The sequence below is a fragment of the Megascapheus bottae genome, chromosome 17 (assembly GCF_031878675.1).
Source record: "Megascapheus bottae isolate mThoBot1 chromosome 17, mThoBot2.hap1, whole genome shotgun sequence".
NCBI lineage: Eukaryota > Metazoa > Chordata > Mammalia > Rodentia > Geomyidae > Megascapheus > Megascapheus bottae.
The window spans coordinates 5,403,109-5,418,713 of NC_143525.1; the positions used below are offsets into that span (position 1 = coordinate 5,403,109).

Below are 15,605 nucleotides of genomic sequence, written 5' to 3' on the forward strand. Positions count from 1 at the left end.
AAATTAAGGTTGAGCCGGGAGTTTGGCCTAGTGGTAGAATACTTGCCAACCATGCACGAAGACCCAGGTTTGATTCCTCGGTATCACATACTTAGAAAAAGCCAGAAGTGGTGCTGTGGCTCAAGCTCTAGCCTCGAGAAAGCCTAAGGACAGTGCTCAGGCCCTCAGTTCAAGCCCCAGGACTGGCCAAAAAAAAGGGGTTATTCATAAGCCTCTGTTATATATTAATATACTTAAAATTTAGATACATTGAAACAAACTGCCTTAAAAAGCACTTCATTCTGGGGCCAGAAGCATGGCCTAGTGGTAGAGTGCTTGACTAGTATGCATGAAGACGAGGGTTCAATTCCTCAGTACCAAATGCATAAAAAAATAACAGAAAGTGGTGCTGTGGCTCAAGTAGTAGAGCATTAGCCTTGGCAAAGCCCAACAACGGTGCTCAGGCCCTGAGTTCAAGCCCCAGAACTGGCAAAAATAAATGAATATAAATCACTAGACCACTCTCCATATTACGTATTATGATGTTTTGCCTAGTGTTAAGAGTCTTTGCCTAGCATGCACGAAGACCCTGGTTCGATTCCTCGGTAGTACATACATAGAAAAAGCCTGAAGTGGTGTTGTGGCTCTAGTGGTAGGGTTCTAGTTTTGAGAAAGCCGAAAATCAATGCTCATGCTCTGAATTAAAGTCCCAGGATGGTTTTTGGTTTTTGTTTTTTTTTTTGGGGGGGGGGGGGCGCCCAGGTCCTGAGTTCAAATCCTAAGACTGGCACCAAAAAAATTATTTTCCCCTTTCAGTTCTAAATTGAAGTTACTATGTACCTTTATCCTTTCTTTTCTTAATTTCCTCATCAACTAAAACAGCTTCCTGTTTTATTAATTTGATCCCTAGCATCACCAAAAAAGATGCTTTGTCAACCCATCAATCACTTGAAAACTGAGAAAATAAACTTTTCTCAATTATGACATTATTATTTCTGCTGTGATTCTGATGCAATTCTTCCTTTTCAGTTTAGCTGCAAAATATTCCTGTTACTCTTGCTTTCCATCTAAAGGCTGTATTTCTTCCTCCATTCTTTCATACAGGAATTCTTCAAGCCCATATAGATTGCCCTTGGACCTTTGTCAGGTTATTCAGTGGCTCCCTACTTCTCGACAATCTACTGAAACAGCCACCTCCATTTCCCATCAATAAATCCCCAAACCAGGCTCATCCTTACTACTTCTGCTTTGTTTGACCTTGTTCTTTAATCACTTAACAGTTTTTATATTGAAAGTCCTGTCAACCATCCACTAGTAGCAAAACACATCACTTCTCAAGTGTCAACATATTTAACATATTTCAATGCTTCTCCTCCCACATTGTTTTTGGAAAGAGGGTTATTACTAGGGCTTAAACTCAGATCTCTCAACACTCTACTACTCAAGCCATACCTATAGCCCTTATTGGTTGTAATCATCAGTGTCTTAGATCTTTCTACCCAGGCTTTGAATCCACCAGATCTCAGGATCTTGAGCAGTTAGGATTCCAAGAATGAGCTATTGGTGCCTGGTAGGTCTGCACATTGCAGTATTTCTATTTTTATTTTATTATTTTTTTTTTTTGGTAGTTTCAGTGTTTGAACTCAGGGCCACGTCCCACTCCTTTTCTATTCACTGTTTTTTAGATACAGTTGAGGACCGGCCTCAGAATTTGATCCTTGTACCGACACTTCCAGTGTAGCTCAGATTCCATACAGATCACATCCAACTTTTTTTTATAGACTTGCTGTTTGCCAGTGTTGGCCTCAAAATGCAATCCTCCTATACCTTCCAAATTGATGAGAATGGAATCCAAGAATGAGCCACCATATCTAGATGCTCTTTTCTTTAAATCTTGTGGTGACTCTGGGGTTTGAACTCTAGGCCTTATGCTTTCAGATACTCTTAACACTTGAGCCATACTGGCAGCTCTCCTTTTTGGGTTGCCTATTTTTTCTAGACAGGGTCACACCATAAGCCTGAGCGGGATGGACTATGATTTTACTTCTGTTTCCCTTTGCTGTTTGGAATAACAAGGTAAGTACCACTTGATCCAGCTACTGTGCCTCCTCTATAGCTTAGTATACCAGGCATATACTACCATGCCTAGCCATTGGTGGCAAGGGAGTCTCATTTATAATCAAGCTAGCCTCTAATCATGATCTCTGCTTCCCAAATAATACAATTATTAACTAAGAAAAATGGCACTTCCACATGAGGAAAACCATTACCTATGTGATACAATAAATGTTTAAACTAAAAAAATAATTTTAATTCTATTATATGTATCTTCCTAAGGCACAAAAGTAGAAAAGTATGAATGTCTGACTCTTAAATTTTAAATGACTAGGCAGCTTTAGCTGTCACAAATTAAGGCAAACATTATTTCTAAGAAGTCTATGAAATAAAATGTTTTTAATACCACAAACTACTGATGTAAGCAACAACCTAAATGTACAATTTGCTGTAGTTTGGATTTTACATGGCTCCTACAAAGGGTCATGGATTAAAAACTTGGTCCCTGTGTCGGCGATAGTCTTCATGAGGTAGAGCCTAGTTAGTAGTAGGTCTCTAGGTCATGAGAGACATGCTATTGAAGGAGACATTGGAACCCTGGTGTCATTCTCTCTCTCCATCTCTCTACTTTCTGGCCATCATGTACATGGTTTTGTTTCACTATGTGCTCCTGTCATAATGCATTACCTTTCATCAGGTCCAGAGCTAATAAATCATGAACTAAAACTTACAAAATAGTACGGCAAAATTAATCTATTCTCTTTATACAGTAAATATAAGAATATTTAACTCACTTAGAGTCCTCCTTCTCATCTTTTTCTTCTTCATCTTTCTTTTCCTCTTCTTTTTTTTCTGTTTTTTCTGCTTTATCTTCTTCTTTTTCTTCTACTTTTTCTTCTTGTGAGGGACGAGCAATTTGCTGCTGGAAAACATTTGATATACACAGGTATCAGAAATAGTTTCTTTCTTTTTTTTTCTTTCTTTCTTTTTGCCAGTCCTGGGATTGAGCTCAGGGCCTGAGCACTGTCCTTGGACTTTTCTCAAGGCTCTAGAGCTCTACCACTTGAACCTTAGCACCACTTCTGGCTTTTTTTTTTCTATGTATGTGGTACCGAGGAATCGAACCCGGGCCTTCATGCATGCTAGGCAAGCACTCTACCACTAGGCCAAACTCCTGGCCACAGAAATAGTTTCTTTAGTTATTTTAAATTGTAACATACATCTCCACTATTTAACAATCAATAATCATTTACAATATAATTGGTGTTCAAGCATTAAAAGTCTGTACATTGTTTATTAACCACATACTTCACATATACTAAAATACACACACACACACACACACATGCCCATATAGCTTGGACATGTCAGAAAGATGAAAATGTTAGTATTTCACTAGAAATCTGAGATGGGTGGTTTTCTTTTGTAGCTACTATTTAATATTTCACTCAACATTCTAATTCTACCACCATTTAACTATGCTTTCTACTTAGACCTCCACATGGACATCCATCAGGTCTCTGAAACTCTGACATATCATAAACCTGCTCTTCAGTCATATGTATCACGGCAAGCCTACATTTCATGTTGCTCTCAATTATTGCCTTTCATTTTTCCAGTCAACGTTAACAAAATACATTGGCTTTAGCTCTGTCTTCAAATACTTAGGTGCTGGTGTAGCTCAGTGGCAGAACACTTGTCCAGCAACTCACACCACCATTGGAAAAAGGAGAAAAAAAAAAACTAAAAATATCAAACCATACACACACATAAACATGGAGAAACTGACTAATCCTTCAAAACATATTTCTCCCTATCTCTCCACCAGACTCTAGTCTAAGCCTTTCAGATTACAACACCTTCCTAACTGGTCTCATAATTTCTTGACTTGCTTCCTTACAATCAACTTCTAATGTATCATCCAAAGTAATTAAGTCATGACAGAACCTGAAATTATTATTTATTCAAAACCTCCTCTCACTTAGTGTATCTTTAGTAGATTTGGCTTTACACAGAAGAGCCCTTAAACTAACACCTTCTCATTTCTGAAAAACTGTCCATCTAGTTTGATATAAATAAATAAAATTGATCGGAGGTGGTGGTCTACGTTCATCATTTAATTACCAACTCTCCCAAATTCCCAGTGAGCTGGTAAAAGGGGGCAGGAAGGAAGAGAGGGAAAAGAGAGAAAAGGAAATGAAAAGGACAGCAAAATGCAGGAAAGATCTAGCAGGGCAGAACAAACTAAACTTGATCAGACCCACCAGGAGCAAGCATCCTACCACATGGGTCAAGATGAGGTTATAAACAGTAAATCTCAGTCCTGTAAATTCACTCAGAGGCTTACAGCACAATGAAATGTTGAAAAGTGCTGATAAAGTTGGAACTTAACATGGATGAGCATACTTAGGGGAGAAGTAAACCAATGTCCCAGACACCTTCAATGTGAAAAGCAATAAAGAGCTGGAGAAGTTTTGGTCTTAAGCTTGCAATGCCCCTGCCTCGAAATGGAATGCTAGGTACCCTCACATCCAGTCTCCCCTTATATGTGTCTTTCTGACAAGGAAATAATACTTGCAGAAACCATACAATAAAATTGAACGAAAAGGTACTGTTTGAAGGAATAATAACCCAGCAAATTATTTTTTTAAAAAGTTACTCTGAATAATGAGTAAGCTGAGTCAAACAAACCACTGAAATACTGGCGATAAGGGGGAGGAGAGAGGAACCCTCATACAATGTTGGTGCCAATATAAACTAGGGCATTCACTATGGAGATCAGAATGAATGTTCACCAAAGTAAATCTTCCCTGTAACTCTGCCATATCATTAGCACTGTCCTAAGTTCAAGACCCACAAATGACAAATAAATACATACATACACATACATATAAATGTATGTGTATATACATACACCAATTTATATGTATGTGTGTATGTGTATATATATATATATATTTAAACTATAAATACAGGATTCAAGAGAAGGAATATTAAGAACCTGCTACACTGAAAGGGTTGCTGTGTAAGAAAACCAAAAGGAACCAAAAATGCTAACAGCAGCTATCAGAGCTCATGCATGTATCCAAGTCCATGTACCAAGGAAAAGAGGACAACAGCTGGGGCTGCAAGTTTGACCTAGTGGTATAATGCTTGCCTAACATGCACAATGACCCAGGTTTGATTCCTTGGCACCACATGTACAGAAAAGCCAGGAGTGGTGCTGTGGCTCCAGTGGCAGAGTACTTGCCTTGAGGAAAGCGCAAGAACAGTGCTCAGGCCCTGAGTTCAAGTCCCAGGAATGGCAAAAAAAAAGAGAGAGAGAGAGAGAAGACAACAGGCAATGCCATAAGCATTATGACAACAGCCTCTCTAGTTACACACAGAGAAGTATGACAGCTGCTCACTGGTTATTTTGGGGTGAACAGATTTTAAACATCAGAACTCCAACTATAAACACTTATATTTATAAAAAACTGCTCCTCAGGTAAAGTGCTTTGTCAAGGTTAACAATCTAAACTCCACAAACAAAGTTAATCTGGTCTTGGATCTTTCAATAAACACTTTCCTATTCTAGCTATCATGTTTTATGTCAGTCTCCCTTACTCTATTTTTTCTGCATCTCAGGGAAAAAAAACAATAAAGATAGTATATTAGGTAAGGTACTATAGATCTCATGTTTAATTTTATGTGCTAATACTGTGGTTGATGATTCAAATTACATGAAAGTAGCAAAAAATTTAATAATCTATCACACTAGAAACTACATTCAAAATAACACACATGAAACTAATGTGAACAGGCATACATCTTAAAATAACAGAAATACCAAAAGCAAACTCCAGTTTTAACACATAAACCCAAAAATACCACAAAGTAATACAACACACCTGATTTCTGCCTCTGCGTTTTCCATAATTCCTTCTTACTAGGGCTTTATAATTCTCATTTTTCTTGGTTAAATAATAATATAAAACACAATCAGGAACACTCTGTAAGGAAAAAATTTCTTTGAAGACACAGTAAAATAAAAGATATTTTGTTTTTTGGTTTTTTTTCTGCCAGTCCTGGGCTTGAGCTCAGGGCCTGAGCACTGTCCTTGGACTTTCTCAAGGCTAGAGCTCTACCACTTGAGCCTCAGCACCACTTCTGGCTTTTTTCTATGTATGTGGTACCGAGGAATCGAACCTGGGTCTTCATGCATGCTAGGCAAGCACTTTAACCACCAGGCCAAACTCCCGGCCCCAAAAGATATTTTTTTTTTTTTTTTTTTGCCAGTCTTGGGCTTGAGCTCAGGGCCTGAGCACTGTCCTTGGACCTTCTCAAGGCTAGAGCTCTACCACTTGAGCCTCAGCACCACTTCCAGCTTTTTTCTATGTATGTGGTACCGAGGAATCAAACCCGGGTCTTCATGCATGCTAGGCAAGCACTTTAACCACTAGGCCAAACTCCCAGGCCCCAAAAGATATTTTTAATGAAAGACAATTTACAAGGAAATTTTCTGGTATTCTTAGTCTATATGTGGCCAATAGGTTAAGGCAGATCTAGACTACTCTGCAAGCACATATATGTACTGCTTTAGTAAACAGATACATCTGTTTACTAAACTACCAAAATATATTCAAGTATTTTCTTAATCTTCTAAGTAAATTAATTCCTGCCACACACACATATATATGTATGTATGTATATAAATATTCAAAATTTCTTTTGAAATATTTGAAAGGCAGAGGCTGGAGTTTGGCAGACTGGTAGAGTGCTTGCCTAGCATGCACGAAGACCTGAGTTCAATTCCTCAGTACCACATACACAGATAAAAGTCGCAAATGATTCTACGGCTCAAGTGGTAGAGCACTAGTCTTAAGAAAGCCCAAGGATAGTGCTCAGGTCCTGAGCTTTAAGCACCAATACTGGCAAAAAAACAAATCAAAACCAAACCTTAAAGCCAGCTGGGAATGTAGCTTAGTGATAAGAGAACTTCCCTAACACGCATGAAGCACCGGGTTTGATTCCTCAATACCACATAAGGAAGAAAAAGCTAGAATTGGCATTGTAGCTTAAGTGATAGAGTGCTAGCCTTGGGTAAGAAAGAGAAGCTCAAGGAGGGGATGGAGGGAGAAAAGCCATTAAATCCAGTTAATGGTTAAAAAAAAAAGAGGAAATTTACTGACATAATATTTTTTAACACATATAAGATCAATCATATCACTAACTATGAAAACTAGCTCTACACTTAGGATTTCTCAAATAATTTATCTCTCTTTTTTTTTTTTTCTAGTACTGGGGCTTGAACTCAGGGCCTGAGCACTGTGCTTGGGCTTTTTCCTCAAGGCTAGCACTCTGTCACTTGAGCCATAGCAACCCTTCTGGCTTTTCTAAGTATGTGGTACTGAAGAAGCAAACCTGGATCTTCATACTTGCTAGGTGAGCACTCTACTACTAGGCCAAACTCCCGGCCCTTAAATGTTCTCTTTATATATGTCTTATATAATTTTTATAATTACATAGTAATTGTAATAAAAATCTTTTCTGTATCAATCATCTTACAAAATTAGCTCAAACTACTGTTTCTTATAAAAGTACAAAAACTCCAAAGTACTATCGGTACAATAAAAACATTCTCAATGAAAACTATTTCTTACCTTCCTTTCCAAGTAAGATGCAATTAGTCCAAAGTTTTTTGGATGCTGAATAAACCTGAGTTAAAACAGAGAAAGCAAAAAAGCAAAAACATAGATGCAAATATTTCACAGCTTAAAAATTGAAAAACCTACAATAAAGGAATATTTATATACACACCCAGTGGTTCTTTACTACCGATTTGATTAACAACTATAATCAGACATAGTGTTCTGGCAACTATGCAACAGGAACTGACCAGACTAATCTATGTAACATTAAGTCAAAGAAATCTGTACTCCGTTTTTGGAACTAGTCCTGAAGCTGGAACTCAGAGTCTTAATACTGTTTCTGAGCTTCTGCATTTAAGGCTAGCACTCTACAACTTGAGCTATAGCTCTGGTTCTGTCATTTTTAATTTTGTGAGGTTAATTAGAGGTAATATGACAGATTTTTCTGCTCATGCTGGCTTTGAACCCTGATCCTCAGATCTTAATCTCCTGGCTTACAGACATGAGCTACTGACACCCAGCACAATCTGTATCTTTAAAGAGTTTTCCAAGCTGACACACTTTTGAAGTGGAGTTAAGGAAGACATTATAGGTTCAAAGCCTGGGTTGTGTACTGAGACCTTACCCCTCCTCCCCTCCCAAAAAGAAACAATAAAAACAACATGTGTTTTAACATCGCCCACGTTGGGGCATTTCTCTTAAAAACCAATCTACACTCTCAGTTCTAATCTGTTACCAATTTTCACACACATAAACTTTAGGAATATCAATATTCTCATGGGGAAAGTTTTGTGGCACGAGTTTTGTTGTAGCTTCTATTAGGGAATAATTTAAAATTTAAATTACTTGTCTTTAAAGATCTCCTTTTCGTGATCAGTCCAAACATTCATAAACTGCCTATCTTTATAAACCTTCATAGGGTCCTCCATTAGCCCATTCATGTTAATGAATTTGACCCGCCTTTGCTCCGCATCAAACATCATAGGTGGGATCACTGATAACTGTCGCATTTGTTTCTCATTATTCTGAAAATAGAACAAAATATGTGCAATTTAAAATTTAAATGAGAAAATTTGAAAGGACAAAGAATTATTAATAGACACTAAAAAGAGACACAATTGCTGGTTACTAAGGCTAAACCCTTAACCCTGGCTACTTAGGAATATGAGATTTATACATCTAGTCCAAAGCTAGCCCAGGAAAGGAAAGTTTGTGAGACTTTTCTTTTTTTTGTTTTCTCTCTCTCTCTTTTTTTTTTTTGGCCAGTCCTGGGCCTTGAGCTCAGGGCCTGAACACTGTCCTGAGACTTTCTCAAGGCTAGAACTCTACCACTTAAGCCACAACACCACTTCTGGCTTTTTTTCTATGCATGTGGTACCGAGGAATTGAACTCGGGTCTTCGTGCATGCTAGGCAAGCACTCTATCACTAGGTCAAACTCCCGGCCCGAGACTTTTCTAACTAACCAGCAAAAAGTAGTACAGGTACAGTTCAAATGGTACAACTGCAGCCTTGAGCAGATAAAGCTAAAAGACAGCACTGGGCTTAAACTAAGGGCCTGGGAACTCTCCCTGAGCCTCTCACTCAAGGCTAGTGCTCTACCACTTTGAGGTACAGCACCACTTCCAATTTTCTGGTGTTTGATTGGGAAATAGTCTCATAAATTTTCTTGCCCGGCTTAACTATGAAACACCATCATCAGATCTTCAGCCTCTTGAGTAGCTAGATTTATAGGTATGAGTCACTAGTACCTAGCAAAGTAGTGATTTTTTTGTTTGCTAGTCCTGGGACTTGAACTCAGGGCCTAAGCGCTGTGCTTGGGCTTTCTCAAGGCTAGATAGCTCTACCACTTGAGCCACAGCACCACTTCTGGCTTTTTTCTACATGTGTGGTAACGAGGAGTGGAACCCAAGTCTTTGTGCTTGCTAAGCAAGCACTCTACCACTAGGTCAAACTCCTGCCCCTCAAAGTAGTGATTTTATTAAACACTTAATTATCATGTAAACTTCCTTAAGAAACTAATGTCTCTTGGGGCTGGAAGTTTGGCCTAGTGGTAGAGTGGTTGCCTAGCATGCACGAAGACCTGGGTTCAATTCCTCAGTATCACATACATAGAAAAAAGCCAGAAGTGGTGCTGAGGCTCAAGTGGTAGAGCTCTAGCCTTGAGAGAGTCTAAGGACAGTGCTCAGGCCCTGAGCTCAAGCCCAGGACTGGCAAAAGGAAAAAAGAAAAAAAAAAAAAAAAAGAAACTAATGTCTCACCCAAAGTGAGGACTCATATCTGTAATTCTTAGCTATTCAGGTGGCTGAAATTTGAGAATTACACTTCAAAGCCACCCAGACAGGAAAGTCTGTAAAACTCTTATCTCCAAGTAGCTACCTCAAAAAAGCCAGAAAATGGAGTTGTGGCTCAAAGTGGTATAGTAGTAAGCTTGCACACAAAAGCTCAAGGACAGTGCCCAGGTTCTAAGTTCAAGCCCCACAATTCACACATACACGAAACCCTAGTCTCTCAATGTCATTTTAGAGTATAAATCTAAGCCCATTCTACAGAACAATAAGTGCAAAAATAAGCAAACAGGCATTAAAATATTAGTTATATTATGTAGCTAAAAGAACTAAATTCCACTAAAAATTTAGGATGCTTACCCTTAGAATTATGCTGATTTCAACTGTGACTTATTTTTGCCACATCATAATTAAGGACTCGTGTTTTTTGGTCATGGGGCTTGAACTCTGGACCTGAATGCAATCCCTGAGATCTTCAGCTCAAGGCTAGCGTTCTACCACTTGAACTACAGTAACACTTTTGGTTTTCTAGCAGATAATTAGAGGTAAGAGTTTCACAAACTTTCATGCACAGCCTGACTTTAGACCATGATCCTCAGATCTCAGCCTCCTGAATAGCTAGGATTACAAGTGGGAGCCACTGGCGCCCAATTTAGGGTGTTTTAAAGCACAAATTTCTATGAAAAATCATTTTACCAAAATTATGAGTATGTATCCAAATACAAGAGAAGGGTTATTTTCTAAAAACCTTGCTCACAGAGGTAGATATTTTCTCATAGTCAAGTTTTACAAAGTCTGTAACTTCATAAGATGCTACAATCAATTTGAATACTAATGTTGAAAACAGATGTATTAGCATAAAATCACCTCAACTGATAAACTAATTGAAAATGCTTCTAGGTGTCCATTAATTAAATCTGTAGGAAAGCAAGCAAAGAAATCTAACACAGATTTACTCAACATGGAAGCAATTATTACTACAAATTCCATGGGATTCATTTCATATTAATCATGAAATTAAAGCTAATTTCAAATATAATACAGAAAGTGATTTATTTTGAAATTACTGAATATATTGCCATAAAAAAGTTAGTCCATTTGCTCTAATCATATGCATTGTATAGGTACTACTCCTGGTTTGTGATATTTTCCAAAAACAACAAAAATGTGTATATGTATGTATGTATATATATATATGTATGTATGTTGTGTATATGTATATGTGTGGAAACCAAAAGTGTATGTGTACATATATATATATGTATATATATATGTATGTATGTATGTATGTATCTCTCACGTAGCCTTAAAAAAAGTGATTTTGATTTGCTCTACCAACACTGTGCTAGATTAATCATGAAATTAGTTATTTATAAGGCTGACAACATAGCAAAATGTTTCATTCCAAAAAGTAACTTTCTGAGTGCCTGTTGCTCACACCTGTAATCCTAGCTACTCAGGAGACTGAGATCTGAGAATCACAGTTCAAAATCAGCCCAGGAAGGAAAGTCCTTGAGATACTTATCTCCAAATAACCACCAAAAAGCAGTGGCTCATGACTGGCACTGGTGAACACGCATGTGCAAGTGCTCATGTATACTTACACACACACACACAGAGGGGATTGGAGGGAAGGAGAAAGGAAAAGTAGGAAGGTAAGGAGGAGGGATAAGATCAGAAAAGAACTGAACTCTGGGGCTGATGCATCTTCAATCTAAGTTGAACTTAAATTTAATGTCAACTATAGCAATAGAAATGGGTAACTCAATATTATATAACAATACACAGAAATGCCTGAGTAAAGCTGTTCCACAGTTATGTGAGATATGTCTCTGTAATTCTCCTAAAAGGACCAAAAAAACATTTGATCAGGGGCCGGGAGTTTGGTCTAGTGGTTAAAGTGCTTGCCTAGCATGCACGAAGACCCAGGTTCGATTCCTCGGTACCACATACATAGAAAAAAGCCAGAAGTGGTGCTGAAGCTCAAGTGGTAGAGCTCTAGCCTTGAGAAAGTCCAAGGACAGTGCTCAGGCCCTGAGCTCAAGCCCACGACTGGCAAAAAAAAAAAAAAAAAAAAAAAAAAAACATTTGATCATTCCTTGGGGAAGCAGAAATATGAAAGGGATGGTGATGGGGAACCTGTAAAAGTTTATTTTCATCAGTTCAACAACCTGGGGCAGTATTGGGCTTGACCTCAGGGCCCCACTGTTGAGCACTACCTCCACCTCTGGCTTTTTCTGTGTATGTGATACTAAGAATTCAAACACAGGGCTCTGTGCATGCTAGGCAAACACTTTACCACTAGGCCACACAGCAGGCCTGCAAACTCTATTCTTAATAGTCAATAAAATGCATAAAATTAAAATAATTCACTCTGCAAGTGTTTTCTCATTTTAAATTAGCAACATGTTCCTTGTTCATAAATTAACCTATTTTCTGTTTAACTTTAATCTTCAAATATTCACTCATCTGCCTTTCACTTCAAAGTACTGAGACAATTCCATGTGTACACAGAACACTGTGATACCTAGCTAATCTACAATTCAACTCTCTCAGGCTCATTGACAAGATAGCGCTCTTTAGAAAACATTCTGATAGGGGTAGGGAGCACAGCCTAATGGTAGAGTGCTCCCCTAGCATGGATGAAGCCCTGAGTTCAATTCCACAAACACAGAAAAAGCCAAAAGTGGTGCTGTGGCAGAGTTTGATCCTTGAGAAAGCCCAAGGACAGTGCTCAAGCACTGAGTTAAAGCCCCAGGACTGACAAAAAACAGAAAAGAGAAGAAAAAATTCCAATATTTGAAAAGCATATGTTTCTGTTGTACTTGAGACTGGCCTCCAAAGTTGATCCTCTGAACTTGGCCTCCTAAGAAGCCAGGATTGGGGCAAGGTTTCCTTGCTGCCAAAGGCAACTTTATAAAATATCAATATCATCACATTACTTCCTTCTTTCAAATTCTTTTTTTTTTCCTTTCAAATTCTTTAATGAACGAATAGCTATACGCTTTAGAGCGGTACACACTCCGAACTGAGAGTTCCCTCATTTATCAACAAAGAAACGTTTACCTCTTAGGCTAAAAGACAGACATGCTTAGATAATAAAGAAATTTGAACTGATAATTTTTTTATTAATTTTATTTTATCATTAGGGTCAGGAGTGGTACAGCTACATTCATAAGGTAGTGAGTACATTACTTGAATTGATTAATTTTCTTACCTCCTGCTCAGAGAGACCATCAATGATTTCAGAAATCTCATGTTCACTCCTAGCAATGGTGGCTGAAAGACCAGCTCCCCTCTGGCCAACTCTAAATAAGGAGAAATTATAAATAGTAAAGAAAAATGATCAATTAAATTCATATAGATTATTTTTAAAATGGGATTTGAGGATTTTTAAGCCACTGTCAGGGGGGAATAAAAAACCTACAGTACTATTTTTAGGGTGGATCCACTACTAGGATTTTAAATTGAGGGACTTGTATTAACTATACAGACAAAAAAACTTGAGCCACACGCCAGCTTTATTGCTCTTTTTTCCCCCCATAAAGAGGTTCTCTTTTTCCAAGGTTAGCCTGGACCATGATCCCATTTATGCCTGCACACCTGGGATAATGGAGATACATAGGCCGTAGTGTCTGTCTAGCTTTTTTCCCCCAAGACTGGGTCCTCCACACTTTTTTGCCCCTCAAAAGACAACCCTCTTCCCACCAAGATCTTCCCATCTTGAGTAGTGAGAATTACAGGAATGAACCACTATACTTAGCTCCTAATACACAACTGACTGAATTCAGGTAATATGCCTGAGTTACCAGTTACACTATTAACTATTTAAAAGCTGAAATTGAGGGCTGGGAGTTTGGCCTAGTGGTAGAATTCTTGCCTAGCATGCATGAAAACCTGGGTTCAATTCCTTGGTACCACATACATAGAAAAAAAGCCGGAAGTGGTGCTGAGGCTCAAGTGGTAGAGCTCTAGCCTTGAGAAAGTCCAAGGACAGTGCTTAGACCCTGAGCTCAAGCCCAGGACTGGCAAAAAAAAAAAAAAAAAAAAAAAAAAGAGGAAAAAGCTAAAATTGAGATTTAAAAGTTAAATGTCCACTTTAAAATGGAGTAACTAATTATGGGGAGTAGGGGGGGTTGCCGTGGGGGAGGGGGAGAGATGAGTTATTGATGCCATGTCTTTTTTAAGAAGTAGTCTTGCCTGTGTTCTAGATAACAGCTCAGTATAGCACGCAATGAGGCAATGGTGGCTCACTCCTATAATCCTAACTACTCAGATGGCTAAAATCCGGGAATCACAATCCTAAACCAGTTTGGGTAGGAAAGTCTGTGAGACCCTTATCACCATCAAAAAGCCACAAAATGACCTATGATTAAAGTGGCAGAGTGCTAGACTAGAGCACAAAAGCTCAGAGACAGAACCCAGGCTCTGAGTTCAAGCCCCTGGACTGGTGCAAAAAAGAAAAGAACAGCAAGTTTTTTTTTGAGGGGAGGGGGGTGTCATGGGACTTCAATTCTGGACGTAGGCACTGTCCCTGAGCTCTTCAGCTCAGGGCTACCACCCTACCCTTGGAGCCACAGCCCCACTTCCTGTTTTCTAGTGATTACTTGGAGATAAGAGTTTCCTGGTCTTTAGAGCCCAGGCTGACTTTATGATCCTCAAATCTCAGCATCTTGAGTAGCTAGGATTACAGGTGTGAGCCAGTGTGCCTGGCAACTTTTTTAAAAGGGGAAAAGAAAGTTCCTCATAAAAAGTTAATTTTAAGGGCCAGGAGGTTGGCCTAGTAGTAGTGTTTGCATAGCATGCACGAAGACCCAGGTTCGATTCCTCAGTACCACACACATTTAAAAAAAAAAGCCAAAAGTGGTGTTGAGGCTCAAATGGTAGAGCTCTGGCCTTGAGAAATTCCAAGAACACTGCTCAGGCCTTGAGTTCAAGCTCCAGGTCTAGCCAAAAATAAATAAATACATCAAAAATTAGCTACAAAACCGATCTCTTTGGCAACTGGGAGGCTGGGAATGATACCTACCTCAGTGACAGAGCACTTGCTCCAGCACACAAAGAAAACAAAAAAGGACTTACCTCTGAAATCTTTCTTGCTGTTCTCTTTGTTTGCGAATTTCTGGAAACTGTTTTTCATAATACTCTCTTGTTTTGCTTTCTTTAGCTTTCCTCCGTGGATTATTCTCAATTCTGTCCACTTTTTTTTCCCAGGCCTCCATGAGCTGATCATAACGTTGGCAGATTTTTTGTTCCTATTAAATACCCACAGCAAATTAGTAGTAATTAAACTAAACTCTGAAAAGTTGATTCTGATAAAAATACTTTGAAATAAATTCTTTTTAAGGTGAAGTCGGAAGTGCATTTGATCTAACAAGAGAGAAAGGGAGTCATTTCTGGGCCAGAAGCGTGGCCTACTGGTATCACGCTTGCCTAGCATGCACAAAGCCCAGGATTCAATTCCCCAAAACTACATACACAGAAAAAGCTGGAAACGGTGCTGTGGCTCAAGTGGCAGAGTGCTGGCCTTGAGCAAACAGTGTCCAAGGACAATACCTAGGCCCTGAGATCAAGCCCCAGGACTGGCCAAAAAAAAAAAAAAGGGCAAGAGAGAATAGGTGTCATTTCTTAAGATCAAAATATACATGGCCCGG

The 15,605-nt window shown here is 38.7% G+C and overlaps 1 protein-coding gene across 25 annotated transcripts in view; it reads right to left on the minus strand.

Moving 5' to 3' along the window:
• Nucleotides 1–15,605, minus strand: part of Ncor1 (nuclear receptor corepressor 1) — a 129,965-nt gene that overhangs the window by 67,899 nt on the left and 46,461 nt on the right. For 17 of the 25 annotated variants that reach the window (XM_090349473.1, XM_090349493.1, XM_090349489.1 and 14 more), the window contains 6 exons: nt 15,034–15,206; nt 13,169–13,259; nt 8,511–8,689; nt 7,677–7,731; nt 5,925–6,026; nt 2,829–2,956 (listed from right to left, as the gene is read on the minus strand). In XM_090349473.1, the coding sequence (XP_090205599.1) occupies nt 2,829–2,956; nt 5,925–6,026; nt 7,677–7,731; nt 8,511–8,689; nt 13,169–13,259; nt 15,034–15,206 (728 nt within the window). The remainder of the gene's footprint in view (nt 1–2,828; nt 2,957–5,924; nt 6,027–7,676; nt 7,732–8,510; nt 8,690–13,168; nt 13,260–15,033; nt 15,207–15,605) is intronic. The other 8 variants (XM_090349494.1, XM_090349496.1, XM_090349490.1 and 5 more) reach the window with 1 other exon arrangement.